Source organism: Macroventuria anomochaeta (genome assembly GCF_010093625.1).
Source record: "Macroventuria anomochaeta strain CBS 525.71 unplaced genomic scaffold BU25scaffold_13, whole genome shotgun sequence".
Taxonomy (NCBI): domain Eukaryota; kingdom Fungi; phylum Ascomycota; class Dothideomycetes; order Pleosporales; family Didymellaceae; genus Macroventuria; species Macroventuria anomochaeta.
Window position 1 is genome coordinate 725,137 of NW_022985374.1, and position 21,809 is coordinate 746,945.

The 21,809-nt window shown below is 52.1% G+C and overlaps 8 protein-coding genes across 8 annotated transcripts; 6 read left to right on the forward strand and 2 right to left on the reverse strand.

Annotated features, from left to right (window-relative positions):
* Positions 1-1,442: 1,442 nt before the first annotated feature.
* BU25DRAFT_391422 (glycoside hydrolase family 3 protein) lies at positions 1,443-3,971 on the forward strand (the record flags this gene model as incomplete). Its single annotated transcript, XM_033704611.1, has 4 exons — positions 1,443-1,644; positions 1,703-2,077; positions 2,125-2,304; positions 2,356-3,971. 4 exons carry the CDS (start codon positions 1,443-1,445, stop codon positions 3,969-3,971), a joined length of 2,373 nt encoding a protein of 790 aa, XP_033562774.1.
* A 589-nt stretch (positions 3,972-4,560) lies between these two features.
* BU25DRAFT_448019 (uncharacterized protein) lies at positions 4,561-5,955 on the forward strand. The gene is made up of 2 exons (XM_033709572.1): positions 4,561-4,937; positions 5,026-5,955. Exons 1-2 carry the CDS (start codon positions 4,621-4,623, stop codon positions 5,723-5,725), a joined length of 1,017 nt encoding a protein of 338 aa, XP_033562775.1. The 5' UTR covers positions 4,561-4,620; the 3' UTR covers positions 5,726-5,955.
* Positions 5,956-8,332: 2,377 nt separating this feature from the next.
* BU25DRAFT_306883 (uncharacterized protein) lies at positions 8,333-8,698 on the reverse strand (the record flags this gene model as incomplete). The annotated part of the gene is made up of 1 exon (XM_033702076.1): positions 8,333-8,698. A coding segment is annotated over one exon (366 nt), but the record flags the coding sequence as incomplete, so codon positions are not given.
* Positions 8,699-8,948: 250 nt separating this feature from the next.
* Positions 8,949-11,460, reverse strand: BU25DRAFT_366470 (carbohydrate esterase family 4 protein). Its single transcript, XM_033703849.1, has 2 exons — positions 11,213-11,460; positions 8,949-11,165 (listed from the first exon to the last, which is right to left on the reverse strand). The coding sequence occupies exons 1-2, from the start codon at positions 11,346-11,348 to the stop codon at positions 9,001-9,003; spliced, it is 2,301 nt and encodes a 766-aa protein (XP_033562777.1). The 5' UTR covers positions 11,349-11,460; the 3' UTR covers positions 8,949-9,000.
* Positions 11,461-13,462: 2,002 nt separating this feature from the next.
* On the forward strand, positions 13,463-14,319 carry BU25DRAFT_457884 (DUF427-domain-containing protein; the record flags this gene model as incomplete). Its single annotated transcript, XM_033710148.1, has 3 exons — positions 13,463-13,479; positions 13,531-13,677; positions 13,728-14,319. 3 exons carry the CDS (start codon positions 13,463-13,465, stop codon positions 14,317-14,319), a joined length of 756 nt encoding a protein of 251 aa, XP_033562778.1.
* A 412-nt stretch (positions 14,320-14,731) lies between these two features.
* BU25DRAFT_448022 (uncharacterized protein) lies at positions 14,732-15,860 on the forward strand (the record flags this gene model as incomplete). Its single annotated transcript, XM_033709573.1, has 1 exon — positions 14,732-15,860. The coding sequence occupies one exon, from the start codon at positions 14,732-14,734 to the stop codon at positions 15,800-15,802; it is 1,071 nt and encodes a 356-aa protein (XP_033562779.1). The 3' UTR covers positions 15,803-15,860.
* A 953-nt stretch (positions 15,861-16,813) lies between these two features.
* On the forward strand, positions 16,814-18,285 carry BU25DRAFT_421037 (glycosyltransferase family 31 protein; the record flags this gene model as incomplete). The annotated part of the gene is made up of 2 exons (XM_033708062.1): positions 16,814-17,842; positions 17,899-18,285. 2 exons carry the CDS (start codon positions 16,814-16,816, stop codon positions 18,283-18,285), a joined length of 1,416 nt encoding a protein of 471 aa, XP_033562780.1.
* Positions 18,286-19,425: 1,140 nt separating this feature from the next.
* On the forward strand, positions 19,426-20,443 carry BU25DRAFT_391439 (glycoside hydrolase family 131 protein; the record flags this gene model as incomplete). The annotated part of the gene is made up of 2 exons (XM_033704612.1): positions 19,426-20,081; positions 20,137-20,443. 2 exons carry the CDS (start codon positions 19,426-19,428, stop codon positions 20,363-20,365), a joined length of 885 nt encoding a protein of 294 aa, XP_033562781.1. The 3' UTR covers positions 20,366-20,443.
* Positions 20,444-21,809: the final 1,366 nt, after the last annotated feature.

Consider the following 21,809-nt stretch of genomic DNA (forward strand, 5'->3'; position numbering starts at 1 on the left):
TGCAAAGTAGGACTGACTACTCCCGATCAATTTGGGCTTGTATCCGGCTTTTTCTGTTTATTGAAATAGAAGGGGTCTGCTGGATGAGCAAAAATGCTTTTTCAAATAATGCAACGTAGAACCTACCCTCGAGAAAGACTTTGATGATGCTGAGTGAGTATTTGTAGGATGATAAGAGATAGAGCGTGGAGTATTAGAGGAAGGGGGCGTCGATTGTACCTTGGAAACTGCGTAAACCTACCCTCGAACAGCGCTCTTCGTAGTCTTCCCTTTCAGTCGATCCTATCGTCTCGATCTCCTATCGGTAGGAATATGCAATTCGGCGTCCAGTGCACACTTGTGTCTTGCGCGATTGCATCCACGACATGCTCGCCAAGGTCAGACAGCCATCTTCGTTAGTCAACAATTTCCATCGTTACGTTGATCTTCTCTATACGGTGTACACGGAAACGTTGATGGATATGTTGTCCTACGCCGAGGGCTCCGTGAACGTGTTGTTAGAATTGGCATAATAGGCACTCTCTTACAGACCAATGCCATGCTGCCAGATCAGTAGCCCAGTCTAGCGCTTGTTTCAAGGGTTATAATAACGTGCGGGGTATGTACTGATGGGTAGAGGTTTGCTTAAAGGAAGCCTTGATTGTGCACGAGGGGAACGAGAACGAACGACGCCAAGTGATCCGAAAAGCCATGAAGCGGAGCCGGACTGAACGTGTTCAGTTATCACGCTGCATACGTGACGCCATCTCCAATTAAGAGTGAAGTAATACCTTGCACGGTGACACCATGCATCCGCGTTGTTGAGGAGCTTGCGAAGGGACCCGAGGGTTGGATGAAGAGGAAGCAAGCATCGCAAGCATCGACGCGAAGCGCCACGTGAGCGCCTCCCCGAAAATGTGCCACGGTCTCCACATTTCCCCGCAATCATCTACGTCTAGCATTCTTCAACACCAACCCTCTCCGGGTATCGTCATTCGTCATGATACCACATCAGTCTTAGCTGCAGCCTCATCGATGCCTGCCAAGCGCGATGTGAACACGCACTATACGCACCATACGCACCATACGCACGCCAATCGACGCCTTTCCCAAGCCATCGCTTTTGATTCTCAAATATCGACGAATGTCAACCGCCGGCGATGTCCATTTTGTTAACGAATCATGACCATATCCTCTACACCTTAGCTTCTGCACTCTCACGATGTCTCGATTTGACGCCCATGTGATATGGTTCTGAGCAAAATCTGGTTCTCTCGCCATGTGGAGGGCGAGTCGATATACGCTATACATACCGGCATGGTGCCGGGAGGTACACAGTGACGACGCGGGGTAGGGTGCTGTGAATTGTTGTGGGAGAATGTATAAAGGCTGGTGTATCGGTAGCAGCATCAGAAGCAGCAAGATCGCGATTCGCGTCTGAAGAGCTCCTGCAAGACTTCAAGATGCTGCGAACATTGCGTTTGCTCGGTTATGTCGCGGCTGTTACAGCCCAGTTCAACATCTCGCATACTCAGTATGACACAAGTCCTCCAGTGTACCCGTCGCCTCAAACCAATGGAGCGGGAGGTTGGGACGCAGCACTGGAGAAAGCTCAAGCATTTCTGGCTGAATTGACACTCGAGGAGAAGGCTCAAATGGTGACAGGTACGCGACGCCTTCATCACCCCTGATCGATGGTATTCGAGGAACTCACTTCTTGAAGGCACTTCCGGGCCCTGCGTTGGCAACATAGGACCAATTGAGAGACTCAACTTTACTGGTCTATGCCTACATGACGGACCACTCGCCATTCGTCAGGCGATCTATGTTTCCGTCTTCTCCGCTGGTGTCTCAGCTGCAGCTTCATGGGACCGGCCCCTGGTCCGCCAACGCGGGGTGTACATAGGCGCAGAATTCAAGGGTAAAGGTTCTCACGTTGCTTTGGGCCCCGTCATTGGTGCTCTTGGCCGTTCACCGTTCGCCGGACGCAACTGGGAAGGCTTTAGTCCAGATGCCTATCTCTCTGGTGTGCTTGTGGAAGAGACCGTTCACGGCATTCAAAGTGCTGGAGTACAAGCGTGCACCAAGCACTACATCGGTAAGTCAAAGCTTCATCGTCGCTTGTCCACATTCTTACATGTCTAGTCAACGAGCAAGAGATGCAAAGGAACCCTTCTGTTGTCAACGGAACCACCATCGAGGCTATCAGCTCCAATGTAGACGACAAGACCATGCATGAGACTTACCTTTGGCCTTTCGCAAACGCTGTGCGCGCCGGCACATCTGCAATCATGTGCTCTTATCAGCGTATCAACGGTAGCTACGGTACGTTTCATCGAGACTTCTTTTCAATAGCTTGCTGACCGACACACTCAGGCTGCCAGAATAGCAAGACCATCAACGGTCTGTTGAAAGACGAACTGGGCTTCAAAGGTTACGTGATGAGCGATTGGCTTGCAACTCATTCTGGTATTGCTTCCATCGAGGCTGGTCTGGACATGAACATGCCCGGCGGTCTCAACTTCCTCAGCCCCACACCGTCCTTCTTTGGAGGTAACGTCACGACAGCCGTGAACAATGGATCTCTTGCACTCGACCGAGTGAACGATATGGTTCTTAGAATCTTGACGCCGTATTTCCATTTGCATCAGGATGTTGACTTCCCACCAGTTGATGGTTACACTCCACGCCTCGGGTTTTTTGGTCCTGGCCCGTATCCATACAACTTCACCCTCGGCCCCATTGTTGACGTTCGTCAGGAGCAGCACGCACAACTGATCCGAGACCTTGGTGCAGCCGGGACGGTATTGCTGAAGAACACTAACAGAACTTTGCCCTTGAAGGCCCCCAAGAACATTGGCGTCCTCGGCAATGATGCAGCTGACTTCAGCAAGGGCCAATGCTCACTTGTCATCAGCGGCACAAACCTTGGTGACGGTGATTACAATATTGGCACTCTTGCCGTTGGTGGCGGATCTGGCACCGGTCGCTTCCCTTACCTTGTGTCCCCTTTGGAGGCCATCAAGACTCGTGGTCGCTCTTATGGAGGAACTGTGCAGTACATCACTGACAACGATTACATCGTTCAAGGTGGTCTCGCTGCCCTTGCGCCTGTGCCACCAGATGTTTGCATCGTATTCTTGAAATCCTGGGCGAGCGAAGGAAATGACCGCTCAACCCTGATCGCAGAGTGGAACTCCACTGCTGTCGTCAACCAGACTGCTGCCATCTGCAACAACACTGTCGTGGTGCTTCACGGTGCAGCACCGAACACGATGCCGTGGCGCAACAACCCCAACGTTACTGCTATACTGGCAGCGCACATGCCCGGGCAGGAGTCTGGAAACTCTATCGTCGACATCTTGTGGGGTGATGTTAACCCTTCTGGCAGGCTACCGTACACTATCGCTAACGAAGAGACCGATTACGCAAAGAATCTGATCAACAGCACGGAGCTTGTTACCACAACCGATCCCAATGCCTGGCAAGCAGACTTTGTTGAGAACAACCTGATCGATTATAAGGAGTTCGATGCACTGAACGTCAGCGTAGCTTTCGAGTTCGGCTTCGGATTGAGCTACACCACGTTCAACGTTTCCAACCTACAGATTGAAGTCAGCGCTAGCAATGTCTCGAGGACGCCGAATCCCGCCGCCCCAATCCAACCAGGTGGTAACGTTGAGCTCTGGGCAACACTTGCTACTGTTAGCGTGACTGTGTCCAACACGGGTTCACTTTCTGGCGCTACAGTTCCTCAGCTGTACCTCTCGTATCCAGAGGAAGCCGATGCACCCGTGCGCAGTCTGCGAGGCTTCGAGAAGATTGCACTCAGTGCTGGTACATCTGGAACCCTCAACTTCCCGCTCACTCGACGTGATCTGAGTTACTGGGATACGACAACGCAGCAATGGGCATTGCCGACTGGTGATATCCGTGTGTATGTTGGTTTCAGCTCGAGGAACTTGCCTCTCCAGGGCAGTCTTACCGTCTAGATCTCACATCTATATCAACAAGACAACAACAGGTACGACTGTTATATACCAACGAATCTTCAAGACCTCATAGAACTTCGACATCTCAGATTCATCATTTGTTGTGCCTAACTCTCTTTCGATCTCTTCACTTCATCGCAAGTTTGCTTACTCCACCGCCTTGCAACGTGCAAAAGTAAAGCTCTTCAACTTGCAGTCAGTCTTACGATTTCACGGACTTTGCCATCAACCAGCGCTACTCAACGGGACGGGACGCCTTACGCACAGCCATGAAATGATTTGACATTGTATTCGGCCCTGTAGGGTTGCCCCTTCCCCACACATCGATCGCGACCAAGCTTTTCGTATTTTTCCGCAATCACATTATTGGTATGCCCGCGTATACAGTGTTATCGATATCGAAGAGCTCTTCACGCACCAGCATCACCACGTTCGCGATGTTGCAGATCAACATAGCCACTCCAAGCGTTTCAGCTCTAACTGCTATTCCCGCCTTGGACCCACTTGGGTCGATGAACGGCGACCTAATTTAAGATAACCATGTCGAACTTGCGCGTTGTCGCGCGCCTTAAGTTCAATTCGTGCTCACCTCATCCTCAAGTGTTGCCTCGCTCATTCTTGACGGATCCAATTTGTCGCCATTCTCGCCATGTTGCGCACATCACCTATACTGATAGCGGTCTTTCTCGCGTGTGCATCAATCGTTTCCGCCGACTTCGATGATTTCTACTTCGCCAGCAATGCGACCCAATATATATGTCCTGGAATTGGGTTTGGGTGCATACCGCCAATGATTTGTGCGCATGAGTCTGTCACCGATCTGTACTATTGTTGCATGCCCGGCGCTACGGATGCAGTCTGTTGGAAAGGAGCATCAGCCTGCGATGGTGGTAGCAGTAAGTTGCCTTCTGGGAGCCAGCAATCATGCTCCAGTGGAGACAACGCGTTCTGTTGTTTGAAGTCTCGGTGAGTCCTCCCTAGGTCAACGGCAGACAACAAACGTCGAACCTCAGTGTTGGCTCCTAGCACATCTGAACAGTACTAACAATCACAGTGAGGAGTGCACAGCGACTAAAGACCAGATCAATGTCTGCTGGTCGACCGTGGACAACCCAGTCGCAAACCTCTCCGACGTGAAAATGAACGATACATTCCGCTCTCTCTCGTCCGCCAAACCCAGCGCATCCAGCTTCCCGATCTCCCTCGCGCAACTCCAAGCAACTGCAACCCCTACGAGCTCCCTCCCTCTCTCGCTTTCCGCATCCTCGCTCTCCAGCGCCACTCCAACCGCCTCTCCAACCGCCTCGGCAACAGCGTCTTCCATCGTCACTGACCCACCGACTGCCGCCAAATCAACCGAGGAGAAAGGCATATCCGGCGGCGCAATCGGCGGTATAGTAGGAGGCGTCGTAGGCGGTCTGGCACTTGTCAGCCTAATCGGTTTCCTGCTCTTCAGACGCCGCAAAGTCAACTCGAAGGACGGGCATGCACCAATCGCCTCTGGATCGCCATCTGAGCATGAAGAGCACGGAAACCCGTACGAGCTGAATGCGTACCAACAGCAGCACACAGGATTGGTAGAGACGCCAGTGCCGACGGAGAAATATTCATATAATGTGGGTGCTGCAACAACAAGTCCGTATAGAGATGTGCCTGAGGTGCAGGGGAGCCCGGTGGGAGGGCAGGGTGTTCATGAGATGCAGGGCAGTGCACCGGTGGAGATGGATGGAACTGCGCCTGTAAGGAGTGCGTAGTACGATGACATGAGAAGGTTTACGTTGGTAGAGTTGAGTAGTTGTAAGCATGGGGTGTCACTAGGATTGGGTCTCATGTATGAGTGTATTGTTCTGTATATGTACAAGTGTGCCATCAGAGCTCTAAAGTAGTTGGAGGCATTAGTCATGCCTGCAGAGCAGTCATGTGATGTGGTCCTAGGCTTACAGTAGTGGAGTTTGATACCCTTTGCTAATTCATGAAGTTTCGCACGAATATGAAAAACCATATACTCCTGCAGGTCTTTGGTCGAAAGCCGATATGGCGCCCCTGACGTCCTTCACATCAATTTTCCCGGTTTCTTACGTGCTGCACCTCCGCCTTCTGCACCTCAGTCAACGCAGCCCAGACTGCGAAGCGCCTCGTTCCATCGACAATTCCGAACCACCTAATAAAATGCTTTGACCAGATACCAAACTTAAACTCGCTGTATACGTACGGCAGGTATTGCCTCTCTGCACGGATCTTGCGGCACATTCTTGCGGGCGCAAAAGATTCTTCGAACTTGCGGGCGGACCTGTAACTGATGGATCTGGCTGTGCATATCCATATGCTACCCTTGGTTGTGTGTTTGTGACGGTTTATGGAGTAATGGTGTCATCTGTGTTGGTGCAGTGCTCTTGTCTGTTTCAACAAGCACCTCCTGCTCTTGACTGCACGAGACATACGTCATGTAAACAGGACTGCCGGGTGAGAGGCAATCATACAACATTGAACAAGAACAACACAATATACTGATTCTACTGCTTCGTGCGGTTTTTCCCCTGACTCACTGCCTTGCGCGGTTACACCTTCATTTATTGCAACTACTGCAATAGCGTTCGATAGCCACGATCTCCTGGCCGCTGAAGACGTACGTGTAGGTCTTGTTGCGGAGCTCGCCTGGGAGATGGAGGAGGGGAGAAGCGGACTGGTCTGCGGAAGTGGACGCCTGATCTTGGCCAGTGATGCTTGCACAGTAGTTGTGTTAAGGTCGCGACGCACTTGGCCCAGTACGGTCTCCGATGAAGTAGTGAGAGTTGAAAAGAGTCGACAGCCTGCCCCCGATTTTGCTGACTTCATAGCCTATCAGGGTTCTTCGTGGTATCGAGGTAGCGACGTCCCATATCCTGTGCTGTGTGAGACGCAGTTGTGAGCAGATCTTCCCAGTACTCCTGGCGGTAAGCCAACATACAGTCAACAGCGTACAATCGGGGAAGCTTGATCTCAAAAATTGTTCTAGACCGGCTGACTTTGTCCCATCGAATTTTGTCTCTTGCATACGACCATTGTGTAACGTTGTGGTATTAGTCGGTCCATACAAGACCCTATTACCCTTGCTTAGATTGTTAGGGACTAGCAAGTTCCAGAGTCACTATATAGTCGTCTTCTCCTCACTAGATAGCAACTCAGCGCAGTATTCCATCGACCCGATAGTCCTACGTTATCGTTTACCGTAGCTATCAGTATACTACAGCGGCCACATGTAACCCTAGACATTTGTCCATCAGACTAATACCAGACCTCACTATCAGGTTTAGTCAGGTCGGCATCGCTCCTGATGAGGGATATTCCTAGCGAATCTGTCAGAGTTCAGTGAACTGAACGCAAAGGAAGAAGTTGAAGATTGTACTGAGGTTGTATTGAGTGAAGCTACGAACAGTATATATAGGTGAGTAGCTATAAACAACGCTAGTGTGACGTGGCACTCTCATGGCAGGTGAGGTTCAACTGGCAGGAGCACCCTGACCGTGACAAAGAGACCCCAAACCGTGACAGAATCTTTGAACGAATGCGTATCGTGTGAGAGAACGGCATGGAGTCTGAATCTGTCCAATTCTTCGCCGTAGATCCAGAACATTGAACAAAAAAGAATGTCGTCGTGCTTCCTCCTCAAAAATGGCTGGAGTTTGACAAAGGGTTGAAAATTTAGCCGCTTGTTCCAAACATGCTCCCACAATAGAATTCTTTCATCTGCTCGCCTTGCTGCTCTCCTTACGGCATTGTGAAACTGACGCGCGGGACGACCTCAAATAGTAGATGTATCGTTTCGTCCCTACTACTGACCGCATGCTTGAGTATTTCCCGTCTCGGCTAGTTCAACGACTTGCCAGTTGGAGTCCCAAGCGCTGAAGTGATCTCCTATCCTCCAGAAGAAGTCCAGAGTAGTCTCTTCGTAATTGACAGCGAATGTGAGATTGGGGCCCGACAAGAATAAAAGGCTGTAAATGCGGTCGCGGCTATCCGCGCACTGGGTGTGACGGTGTTTGGCGATGAAGGGTCCAGAATGTGTAGAACCCAACTGTGCCTGCACTTCTACCAAGGCCACCACTGTCGCATTGTCGACAATACATCTGGCCTCAAGTACAAATCCCGTAACTCATAAGTCCTCCAGCCTCGTATGCGAACAATCAGACTGCCCAAGCGCGATTCTTGGAAACTAGACTATACAACGTTTTCTTTGGCTAGAAGAATCTCTTGGACAATCACGTACGTTTCCAGTAAGGATTCGTAATGTAATATCTGATTGCATTCTTTCCGGTTTCGGAGATATTACTCTGGAGTTCTTGGTAGTACAGGTCGAACAGAACAGCAAGTCTCTCATCGCAACCGAACCAGATCAGAACCCGCGATGCTTCCCGATAAATCTCACCCGAGCGCTGAACTTGATGACTGCGCTCGGTGAAACTACCCTGGTCTATGCAAAGGGTGTCAATCCACAATGACTTGTTGGCGAGTTTCTGCGCCGCTACCTCCAGAAAGGTGTGCAAATCCTCCCGTCCAGAATACACTTGATTGTTCACAAGAACCTCATGGCCCTCGTCTGGCTCACCCCACATGTATGGCAGACATTGGTGCGAGGCTGGTAGCATGGTTTTGTACAGCCGTATTTGGATGCGGCCATTCAGCTTGTCCGGAAGCACCTCCAAGAGGCGAATGGAGGAGTCCAAAGAGGTATACGTGAAAGTTGGCATTGTCGTCCCAATCTCTGATGACATGGTGTCGCACTGTATTAACTCATATGTAGGTTGAAACAATGGAAAGATGAAGTGAGGTCGATCAGTAGTGCGGCTGAATCCAGCGCCTGCCAACTGATCATTGAAGGCAACAGCGAATTGTCACGATAATAGGTTGGTACGATGAAGCTTTGTTGAGATTCTGTTCTCATTGAGAAACATTATGATTAAGAAATGCTGACAACCTATTCCATCTACATTCCTCACCGCCACCACCTTTTCTCCACCCCAAACGCCACAATACCACACACTCAACCACTTTACAAAGCAGGAGCGTTAGGGTCCATCATGCACTGGTCAACACGCATAAGCTGCTTGCCAGTCGCCTTAGCAATCTGGATGAACTGCCTTAGGTAGCTGACAGTAGAGGGGTAAAGGTAGTGAAGCACAACCAAGTCACCACCCTTGTTGACATCACGCTGGAAAGCGGTCAACTGCTGCTCAGGTGTGTCGGTCTCAGCCCACAACCAGTCCTCAACATCAACGGACCAGTTGGTAATGGTGGGCTTACGGCCAACAGCCTTGGCGAGACGCGAGCGCATACGGGCACCCTCGTTACCGAAGGGAGGACGGAAGTAGGAGGTGTCATAACCATTGAACTGGCTCTTCATGGCCTTGATGTCCTCGTTGTACTCCCAGTCGATAGAGGAGTAGTCGGGGAGACCCTCCATCTTGGGGTGAGTGAAAGAGTGGAGCGCGAGCTGGTGGCCGGCGGCCTGCATCTCCTTGTAGACGTTGGTCAGGTTCGTGGTCTCATCGAGGAGGGGTGCGCCGACGGTGAAGAAGGTGACCTTGATGTTCTCCTCGCGGATGATCTTGAGGACTTCCTGAGCGAGATCTGGGGTACCATCGTCGATGGCAAAGGCGAAGGAGTTCGGGCGCTTGCAAGCGAAGACAAGGTCACCAGACTCCTCATCGTTGGGGATGGTCGTACCGGCAGGAACGGAGGAAACGATCTCAATGACGGTCAGTTTGACGGTGTCCTCGGAGTAAAACCCCTTGAGCGCGAAACCGATAGCCTTGGTCAGGTCGATATTGAAGTGGCTGATAGGGATGTAGATATGACCATCCTTAGCGTAGCGGGAGGCCTCGACGGAGTCCCAGGTGAAGGGGTAAGGAGCAATCTCGGAGTTGCAGGCGCTGTTGTGCTGCTGGAAGGCGACAGTGAACTTGGTGGAACCGGAGTAGGCAATGTGGAGGTAAGAGCCCTTGTACTTGCTAAAGTCACTGCAGGATCCGGAAACCTGGGTGTAAAAGGAGTAGTCAGCGTCAGTGGACTTGATGGTAAGGCCTCCGCTGTAGGTCAGGGTCATGCCATCGTCACCTCCGTGCCAGAAACCCTGAGCGTTGCTATCAGCGCTAGCGAACTTGTCAATGACGTACGCGGCAGCAGTGCCAGAGGGAGCAGCGACAGTAGCAGTAGGAGCGGAGTTGGGCTCGGTAGTGGTAACGATGTACTCGCCAGAAGCGCCGCAGTAGAAAGCCATAGGACCGAATGAGACAGTCTTGGTGAAGGCAGAGAAGAGGATGGTGGTGAGCTTCTCGGTGTCAAGTCCGGAAAACTTGGAGAAGGGGATGGTGTAAAGCTTCTCGGTGCCATCGAAAGTCCAACCAAGCTGCGTCGAGGTCTGAGTGTAGCTCTGAGCGGCGGTAGGGTCGCAGCTGCTGGAAGAGTCAAGCTCGACGGAGAAGGTAGTTCCAGCAGGAGCCTTGATGCGGAGTGAGATACCGGTGTGACCCTTGGTCTTAGCGTTGAAGCAGCCGAACTGGGAGTAGAAGTACGAGCTGGTGTCCGTGGGGACGATCTCAACACGGTTCTTGGAGGGCTTGCCAACGGTGAGGGAGGTCATGGTGCCGTCCGAGGAGGAGGCCTTGTTGAGAGCATTGTAGAACAGGAAGGTCAAACGGGACTGCGATGTCCAGTCATCGATCAGGGTAGCAGCGCAGGTTCCGGTGGGAGCAGCGGAGGTAGCGAGGGTGGTGCGAGTGACCGAAACAGCAGAAGCAGTGCTGGGACGAACGGTGGAGCTAACGGCACCAGTGGCGCCACCGCAGCCGAACTGGATATTGCTCAACTGCCAAGTGGCAGTGGTGGAAGAGAATCCGGACCAAACAAAGCCTGTGATAGCATTGCCATTGGCGCCCGAGAACTGGCTTAGAGGGATGGTGACGGTCTGGGTGTTACCAGTCAAGCCGGTGAACGAGGTGTAGTACGAGGTGTACGAATCGGCCGAGCAGGCCGACTTGGTCTGGATCTCCAGGGTACCAGAGCCTCCAGAAACGCCCTTGATGGTGAACTGGATGGAGTTGTAGTTGTTGCTGGTAGCGGCCTGGCAGTCGAAGGTCTCGTAAAAGTAGGAGCCAGACTTGGGCTTGAAGGAAAGGACTCCGTTGGCAGCCGAGATGGAGGTCATGGAAGCATCGTCTAATGCCGTCAGTGGTTGTCATATGAACAGTGCAATATAACCGTACCGCTAGTCCACGAGCCCAAGCTGTTAGTGTTGCTGGAGTATTTGGAGAAGTCGTCGATCTTCAGCGCAGAGCTGCAAGCAGCGTAGGCCTGGCTAGCAAAGCCAGCGGCGAGGCCAATTAGGATTGATGAACGCATATCAAACGTAGCAAAGCGAGAGTATGGGGAACGAATGTACGGAAGTCAAAGACTTCCAAGCTAAAGTGTCGAGACTCAACGGATCGACAAGGTGATCAGGACGATAACTCGTGCAGAACCACCACCAGCGGGCTGCACCAAAGATATATCCATGGGCGGTAGAGGGACGTGAGCCATGACACGCGCGAAATTTGCCTAGTTTGCTGGGCGTGCAAGCCTTCGCGAAGCAATCCTGGTGTTTCGGAAAGACATGCTTCTATTTAGGGTGGGCAAGCGTCGATCTATCATTTGTTTTGACCGTTTTGAGGTTAGAGCGTGCTGACAGTTCACACCCAACAGCGGTTAGGGCAGCAAGGCCCCTGAACACGATGTTTCGTTTCTGGGCGTTTGTGGAGCAAGCATCCTTCCAGTAACAAGGATACTGAGAGGCTATCTCAAGCACTCCAAGCTCCCGCTCGAGGCGATAGCATTGTTGTGCCCTTTGCCTGTGTATAGGCCTGATGCAAACCATCAATTGACGCTATCCCCAGGTGCGGTCGAGGCACGGCGGGACAGCATGACAGCAGCCGTGCTGGGGTATTACAGAAACAGTGACCTGCCCATGTACCTGGCGTGAGGCTCACAGACTTCCGCGGTAAACAACTCGCGCTCGTGCGACGAAGGAACACGAGAGTTGGATACTTGGCTGGGCAAACGGGACTGCGGCGCCCTTGGCCCCCACTGCCGAGAATTAAATGCGAGTGCCGTCAGCACATCATGCCTTGTTGATGTTTGAGGGTGTATTGACGGATACGAGAGGCAACAAGGCGTCCAGCATGGAAGCAAAAGAAGAAGGTCACGTTGTCCTTCCAATAAGATCGTGCAGACACGAGGCTGTCGCGTAGACATCGCACAACGTGCGTGATGTTTGTGTAACCGCATGGGTCGTGACGTTGGCGATCATGCCGTGTAGCGAATCAGCACACCAGGGGCGGTCATGAATTCCAAGGAAGCCAATTCTGTCTTCCATCGCTGCTGCCGTGATATACCTGTACACCTACATCATCCGGACCTCGTGGCTGCGCTATTAGAGTCCCATTCTGCTGTCGCGAATACAATTTTGCGAGTGGTAATTTCTTTTCTGTCTTCCAGCCAAGCTGCCCCTGCCAAGATTATGTTGTCAGCCAGACGGCGGACCGCCACAAGCTCGTCGTTTCAACACATCCACTCGCTACCGGTATAGTTAGCCTCTAGGGCTGACGGTTCGCACGAATTGTTTCCGACAAAAGTCTCTTGTGTGGAGTTGTACGTCCCGTTGCCACCAATATCGATCATGATCGGTAATCCTGCTGTAGGAGCCTGTACCTTACTCGTACTGCGAAATGAGCTGCATGTATCCACCTCACGCCAATCAGCTTTCTGCACATGTACCTTTTCTGTAGGAACCTGCATTGTCGTTGTCCCCTAGGAGACGTGAGCTTATTCTCGTTGAGCTTTGAGAGCTTTGATGGGAAGGTTTAATCTTGCCAACCGCCACAACACAATTGCCAATACTTCTCCCCAATTAGCATATACCTCGATGGTACAATCCAACGACAATGATGTACCGTGGGTAAGGATGACCGCTTTCATCACGTCCAAGACGAATCTTGTCCCCATCAAAGCATAGATCGATCCTTGTCAAGACCCTTTCGATCAGTACTCCTACACTGCAGCACATGCTAAAAAGCTTTTTAGTGACCTCGGAAACACTATGAATACATGAAGATTCATGTTGAGCATTTTAGGAAATCTAAGAGCCTGAAGTCGACAGCAGGCAGTGGCTTCCAATTCTCGATGGTCAAGACACTAGTGAACATCGCACGCAATTGCCTGGATCACATCTTGGAACGCTCTACAGTCGCCTTCTCTTCCTCTTTGACCACCTTGAACGTGGAACATGAAGGCAGGCGCACTGGACTTCTCAAGTCGTAGCTTCCCCGCACCTCACTTCGGCTAGCTCCGGGTCGGCACGCATCATCACTGCTTGGCTGAACCTCAGCACCTTTCCTTCGGACATGTAATTCTACTTCTGGTCTTTCCACAATGTTTTAGTCACCAAGTGACTATCAAGGAACAGCACCAGACACCACAACATGGCGAACAACAGCGAGTCCGCACTATCCTTCCACTAAACTTGAAAGTATACTCATCAGAGTTGCAGCCTCGTAAGGCTTGCACAAAAGCTTGCCTCAAAAGGCCCATACAAAGTCGAGCATACAGCACGTCGAGTACGAGCATTATTCAACGGTAAATACGTCATCGACACAATACAAGCCTACCACGTCTGGGAGCATCCAAACTTCCCCCAGTACACTGTCACCAACCACACGCATATCCGCAAATCTAACACCATACAAGATTCTACGTCCCAAGCTCCGCAATCGTAAATGCCACCGACCTGCGCATGTCTCACAGCGCCATCGAAGGGACCGACTCCCACGTCCACTTCGGGACTCTGACCATTGGCCGACACTCCACTGACCGCATCCTGATCTTCAAAAACACCATGAATAACCTCATAAAATTCGATTTCCATGCCATGGACCAGTGGTTCGAAGAAGACGTCCCCGTTTACGGACATCCCAAGGACCCTTACAAACGCATCGACATCCTCCACTCGACGCGTAACGTCAAGGTAGGTATTGACGGCGTGACACTTGCTGAGTCGTCAAGCCCGTCGTTTTTGTTGGAAACGACGCTGAGGACGAGGCATTATCTGCCGCCTACAAGTGTCAACTGGGAATACCTGAGGAAAAGTGATACGGAGACGCTTTGTCCGTATAAGGGAAGAGCGAATTACTATCATGTTGTGGTTGATGGGAGAGAGTATAGAGATCTGGTGTGGTACTATAGGTACCCTACGAGTGAGAGTGCACCGATTGCTGGGTACATGTGCTTCTACAACGAGAAAGTTGATGTTTGGGTGGATGGGAACAAGGAACAGCGATAGGAGGTATGTAATGCAACAAAGGTCAGTAAGCGGCGAAATACACATCATCTGACTTACAGAAGTGCTTTTTCTTCCTGAAAATATGTTCTCGACTTTCTAGAGTGCTCTTCTTTTCACGACTCCAGCTGATCACGCAGCAATACCTGAAGCGCCTGTCATATCTCAGATGTCGACAATGCTACGGTATGAAGTGCCTTTGACTGCACCATGTCAATACCCACGCGACGACATTATGGAGCAACAGTAATTGAAAGGAACATACCTATCATGCATACACAACGACACAGGCAGCAGAGTTTGTTAGCGCTCACTCAACTTTCCCTCGCTCGCGCGCAAAAACCTATCTGCGCATGGTGCTCCCCACCATTACAGCGACCAACGACGACGACGACGCCAACAACGATTAGCTTTCATGATCCGCTTCAAGCAAGCGCTCGCCTCTGCGCGGGAACGCGTTGCGCGTCTTGTGCCGGGGCGCAATCCACGGCGGACCTCCACGCGAGAAGACTTCTACCGGCAGCCGCTACAGTCCATCGAGTCGATGCACTCATCGATCTCTTCTCGAGGCGCTGCACTCGCATTCGCACCCGCATCGGTACCCTCAGACTTCTCAATCGACACTCCTCAACGACCCACCTCGTCAGTGCCACTCACCACCCTCCACAAAGTCCCTGCAACCCTCACAATCACGACCCACGCCGCTCACGTCTGTAAGTTCTCCCACGGTTCCGGCCTACTTGTATACATCAACGGCGCACTAATGAGCGCTGCACGCGTAGCTCTCAAGGTCAACGTCGCCACGCTAGAGTTCGTCAAGCGGCTACCACTCGACGAGCTAGGCACCATTGGTGTTTGTCTTGGTGCCGCTTTTGCGAACGATGATGATCAAGTGGATATCACCTGGGCTGAGGTGGGTGATGAAACGGAACAGGATTGGCGCGAGGCGGAACAGGATTGGAAACTGTTTGCTGGGGGGCCGTTTGAGGCCGTTGAGCTGGAGGGGTATGGCGAGGAGTCTTTCTCGCGGCGGTCGATTTGCCAGGAGGAGGAGAGTGTGCGGTTTGGGCAGGATGGGCCAGTGAGTGGAGAGGAGTGGGCGGCGTTTTCTAAACGTCATTTTCCATTGCGCAGCGAGGATTCGGTTTCGCTGTGCCCTCAGCCTGGTGCCTTTTCCTCATCATCCCAAGATGCTCCTAATGCTGGCCCTTCCCGCACCTTCTCTTCAAGCACTCGAGATCGACCCTTCATGACGGCGGCAGAGTTTGCTGCTCTTCCAGATTACTCCGAATCTTTCAGCTACCACTCATCTTCGTCTGAGGACCAGGATGCTATCCAGTTGACCGCCATCAAGCGGCCGATGACTCCACGGAAGTCATATTTGAATCCGTCTTCGGACAAGGAAAACACCCCACTGCTATGGTCTCCAGGTCGTGGCAATGGGCCTATCATGTCGAGCGAGGAGTTCGACGCACTGCCAGACTAGTCTGATGTGGAGGATGATCCGAGGGGGAACAGCGCTGTGAATGAGATGGCTGAGCTGGACGAGCTCGTTGAGCTTGACGAGGTGGTGCCGGGACGCATTTGGTGAATGAGCATGACATGAGAAGACGAGACCTTTTGGCGCCAGAGTGTTGCAAGGTAGAAGATGAGCCACTGCTGCAAGCAAACAATGACTATGTTCATGTCCAATACTTCTTGCTTACATATGATGTTGTAGTTGAGGGCCACCACAGCCGTTGTGCTGTGTCGTGATGCTGCATCTGTTCATCATAAACGTAGTGGAGACGTGCCGATGTAGAGTTGAGGAGTGAGAGATGTGAAGTCGAGGAGTGAAAGATGTAGTCATTGTTGGCGTTCCTTGCTCTTCTGCTCAGGCGAGCTTGCCGTGTGTTCCGTGTCTTCAGCACAGCCTCAGCAACTTCAACACATCTTCAATTCGAATTTTACTCTGCCCTTGTTCTTCCCATCGTCTTTCTTGCAGTGTTGTTTTGATAAGCTGCAGCATCGCGCACGCACTACACTGACTTCTCCAAGCTCTTCAGGATGCATATTCCTGCTCTCTGTGGTCGACACTATACCATGGCCAAAGCGACGACCCACTTGTCACCAAGGCTGTAGGTACTCCCAGAGCCACAGTCGATAGAACGGCGGGTGTTTGGTAGGTGAGAGGGTGACAGGAGGCTGGCAGATGTCACCCAAACGGGGAACGGCAAGCGCGTCCGGCCACCTTCCTCGATCAATCCATGGCGTGTCTCGGCTGCGCGTCTTTCGCGGCAGAGTTCAGGGAGCCGTCTGGACCCGTTGAACTTCGGACTGTCAACGCTCTGCACCAACACGTACGCATTATCGCATCCACCCCACTGCACATCGTCGACCAACCATCCGATGTTCCAGCGCAACGCCCCTCGCTCGTAATCCCTCAACTCCCCTAGGGCTGCACATCCCCCGCGCCTGCTGATATCCTCGTAATCGACATCCCGCAGCGCACCACAGCATGGCGACGCTGAATGTGCTGGCGGGCCGCCTCTCCCGCCGCCCAGGACGGATATTGTTCCTCGTTGTAGTACTTTTCTTCTTTGCATACACACTCAAGGGCCGGAGACCACATGCGCCCCAGCCTGTCCACAAGGCGAAGACAAGGTCGTTCTTCCCGCCGCTCGAGCAGAAGAGCGCGAACAGCATTGAGCTCGACTACTGCCAGAATTTCCCCAAGGACCTTCTCAATGAGGTCCAGGTCGTCCTCAAGGTTGCCGCCGGCGAGACAGCCGTCAATAAGGCGCACCTCAACACCGTCACAAGCTGCATCACGAACCTCATCATCGTCAGCGAAGCCGAGGAACGGCTGGGCGACCGACAGGTAATTGACATCTTGGCCGAATTGCCTAAGAGCTACGAAGTCAACAACCTCGATTTCCAAGCATACATCAACCACAAGAAGGCGCACTTGGAGGGCGAGACGGTGCAGGAGTCGCAGCGCAGCTTCAAGCTCGACCGCTTCAAGTACTTGCCCATGATCGATAAGGCATATGTCTCAAGCCCCAAGGCGAAGTGGTATGTCTTCCTCGAGTCGGATGTCTACTTCTTCTGGGACACGCTGTTCCGCCTGCTCAGTCAGCTCGACCCCACCGAGCCACACTACCTGGGTGCGCCCCATAAGGGCAGCGAAGGCCGCTGGTTTGCCTATGGCGGCGCAGGTTTCGTCATGTCGAACGGCCTGATGAAGCAGCTGATCCCAGCCAAGGCGCCTGGCTCCACTGAAATCCCCCACGAAAACCGACTGAGCGTGAGATTTGAGAGCTGGGTCAAAGAAGAGGCGCGCGGTGATGCCGTCCTCTCTTATGCTATTCAGAACGTCACTGGCCACAGACTTGAAGCCTTGGACCCTACATTCACCAGCGATGAGCTTCGAAGGATCACAACCTACCGTGATCGCTGGTGCGTGCCGCTACTTTCGCTGCACCAGCTGTCACCTGAGCAGATGGAGAACTTGTGGAAGTGGGAGCGCACACGGCCTTATAACCTGGTACATCATGGTTCCACAGACAGAACATTTACATCGTACTGACCATGTGCACTTAGAAACCCTTCACCTACTCCTCGCTCCTCTCCTACACACACTCATTCCTCGCAAATGGCCCCTCCCGCGAATGGTGGGACAACCTCTCCGAAGCGCCCGTACCCAACGATCGCCCCGCCCACCGCAATGCCGGCATGTGTGGCTCCGAATGCCACAACGACCCCAACTGCCTGCAGTGGTCATTCTCGCAGACCGTCTGTCGTCACTCGAACTACATCAGGCTGGGCGACGCAGTCAATAAGGAGAATGGTGGCCAGGGCGAGTTCGTCTCTGGTTGGGATACCGAGACTTTCCGCACGCTGGGCTTTGGCGTCTCCGATGAAAGGGGTGAAAGGAAATTCTATGAAGGTTGCGATGAAGCCACATGGCTCAGCCCAAGAATGTTGTAGAATGACCACATCGTACCGCACACCGCGATACAACTTGCGCACGGTGCGAGACACGGTGCGCACACGCTTTTGTTTGAGTAAGAGCAGGACGATGATTCTGATGGCGTTGTGGTGGTCAATTATGCATGGCGTTCTGGATACACACCACTGTTGAATACGAGCGAAGAGCATGGGAAGGCAGTTATTTGTTACGTCACAAAGGACAGCTTGTGTGATAAGAAGGGAGACGCAGCGCGAGGCGGCACGAACTCGCGCACACATAGTTTGGGCACAACGCAGCATATCGATTACATGATATCCGTTACCCGGGAGAGGGTATGGGAATGTATAGCTTAATCAACCGCATTATTTGCACGACGGATCAGAGGTTTCGATTCGCGAACTTATTCATTCTATCCCATCTTCTTCTAGAAGTCAGTATTGGTTGGAGCATTGACGTCTGGACCTTATAAAGTCGCTCTTTCTGCGGCTCCTGCTCGGCCCCTCCCGTTCTCTTGGCTGCGACTGGCTGTTTGACGGTCACTCTCCCACCGGCAACGCCGAATGAGGACTCCAACGGACGAACAACGCCTTTCGAACATTCTTTTTCTACCGAATAATGCGTTCCCCGAAGGCTGAGATGCATCTCGATAGACAACTCTATTTCCCGGGTAACTCAAGAGTCGCATATCTCGACCACGGCGCTTGGAACAACAAACACACGGTCGACGTGCGCAGTATCTTCCAAAGGCATGGTGCCGGGATAACGGTCCGCTTGGCTGCGCATTTACCCCAGAGCCTAGATTACAGAACGCCTTCGCCTCATGTCACAGGTAGATTAGCCCTGCCTTGTACTAACATGTACCGACATTACCTTGGAAAATTTCACAGGCAATCCGCTACGGACCGAACGAGCTGTTTAGATGAAGGTTATGATCCCCATATTATGGCTTTGGGAATGCATGGGCAACGAACCGGATGCGCGCGCATCATCAGGTACCATTAAGAGTGACTGCTGGAAGAGATGAGCGCAAGGAAAGTAATGGATGAGTTGCATGATGCGATCGCCATACTATAAAGCACCTCGATATCCTCGAAATCCATGCCAGTCCAGGTACTCGAACCAACCCACCCACAGTCACTCTTTCTCCACCTCCTATGATGTACACCACTTCCCTTCTCGCCGCGCTGCTAACGGCCCCCCTCGCCCTGGCGGCTCCTTCCCTCTACCAACACATCTCCCTCCGCGCCCCATCAGACAAAGTCAAATGCCCCATCGTCATTGACGGCCGCGTCCCCACCAACCTCTCCAGAACGCCCACCGTCTTCGATACCTCCAACGCGCTCTTCAACCCCGATTACGTCAAAGGCAACAACCTCACCTGGTCGCAGATCCTAAAGTTCCCCGCCACCGAGAGCTCCCGCTTCGACGGCGCAGACCACGCAGCTGTCGAGGTAACCATCTCAGACCTGTCCATCTTCCAGAAGCAGGTCGGTTTCCGCCGCGCCGGGTTGCAATTTGCGTCCGATTCGCCCCAGGACCCGAGCGACGAAGGTGTCAAGACGCTGCACTTCAGCGTCAAGCAGGATCCTGCGCGGCCGCTGAACTTGACACACGAGTATCTGAATGTGTGGCACGAAACAGCAGACTACAGCAACAACCAGATTCAGTTCAACGTCGGCACTTTGATCGACCAGCCTAGCAGCAAGATAAACAACTTCAAGATTTTGGATCGGGCGGGGAAGCAGATTTGGGGTATCCCAATTGATTACAAGAAGTGGCAGAACTTCGCTATCAAGTTGGACTATACCAAGAAGTACGCCCCATTTCCCTCTTCTTACTGGATTCGGAGCGCGTACTAACATTGACAGCCAAACAACAATCTACTACTCCACCGGCTCCGCCAAACTCGCCCGCGTCGTTGGCCCCTCGAGTGTCAACCTTGCCGGCGGCGGCCAGTTCCAGATCGGTGTCTTGAAAAAGCCTACTGGTACTTCTGATGTCGTGAACGCGGGGTACCAGTCGCCGAACCTGAATGAGGGACAGATCTATGGTGGGCTGTTTGTTGAGGATTCGGCTAATGGCTGTGTGTCGCTTTGAGCGTGTTTTGGATTATGGGTTTCTTTCCGATGTCTATGACTTGGTGGTTTGGTGGGTGTGAGTGAGTGTATACAGCACCAAAAGGCACATGTGTGTACAAGAGAACTTCATATCTTCGGCTCAAGAATTGAAGAAATGACAGCAGTGTGGTAATCGTGCACCGATATACTTGTCATTGACCTATATGTGTCTAACTACTAAACTTACTCCTCACAGACACCGGTGTCCTCCGCTTCGAGGAACCTCTCTTGGAATGACATGTCTTGGTGTTTGGTGGCTCAAGCCATGTGTGACTTCCAACATCCACCCTTTGAGGCTTTTCGGACGAGCAGGACGCGGATAGCGGGGAGTAAGACGCAGGCGAACGCCGCAGTGATAGGGTTCGCAGACGGATTATGGTAGTTAGGCATCCGCTGAGAAGTAGTTAGAACGGTGCTTTTGTGAAGAAGATTGTGAAGAGGCACTTACAAGCTCCCAATCAAAAACATGATCGTCACAACAATCTTTCTAGATCTCTTCATCTGCAGATTGCGTAGGTAAGACATCGGTAGCACAACAAGGATGACGTCTTGGACGATTGCGGAAATGCTGTTCGCGTAGCCCCACATTTGGATGTCCATACACTTTCGGCAGACTGCCAGCACACAATTCGATAATGAGGGTGCCACAGGATCGCTGAACTTGCCCTTAAGATGTTGCGATATCAATTGGTCCGTACAAGGTCTGACTATGCTCGTAGCAGACTACCCTAGTCTAGGGTGGTACAGGTCAGGTATATAGTCGTCTTCTCCTAGCTAGATAGCAACTTAGCGCAGTATTCCATCGTATTCTACCAGCGACCCAAGCCGCCACATAACATCTCGGTTCCAGAAAGCGGACACAACTGTGCACGCTCAGATCGTCAAAAGAAAGATAATGAGTGTGGTGATAGTGATGTACCAGAACACAATCTAGTCGATGATCCTGGAAATCTGGGTTGGGAAGACGTCAAGATTCAACATGATCAGCGAAAGCTTGATCAGACCAAGAATGGCGACATATAATGACCATGCAACGTAGATTAATTGTGCATCAGTAAAGTCATGCGCAGAGGTTCATCTGAGATTTCGACCCACAGTATCGTAAAATCAGAAGAAATACACCGTCATCGAGGTTCCGGAGGTGCTCTCCAAATCTAATCTTAGCCACCATTGTAATTACATCAGTGTTTGTATCGTTTTGTGAACGTGTCAAACTTACTGGCAAGTACACATGCAATTAGGACTGCTGCCAGCAGTACAGCTGCCACGATAGGGGGGTCGTTCCAAGCCAGCCTTTCCGAAACGATCTTGCCGGCGATACGCAGTGCCTGTAGGACTATCGGGTCGATGGAATACTGTGCTGGATTGCTATATAGCTAGGAGGAGACGACTATATACCTCACCTGCAACACACTAGTCCAGGG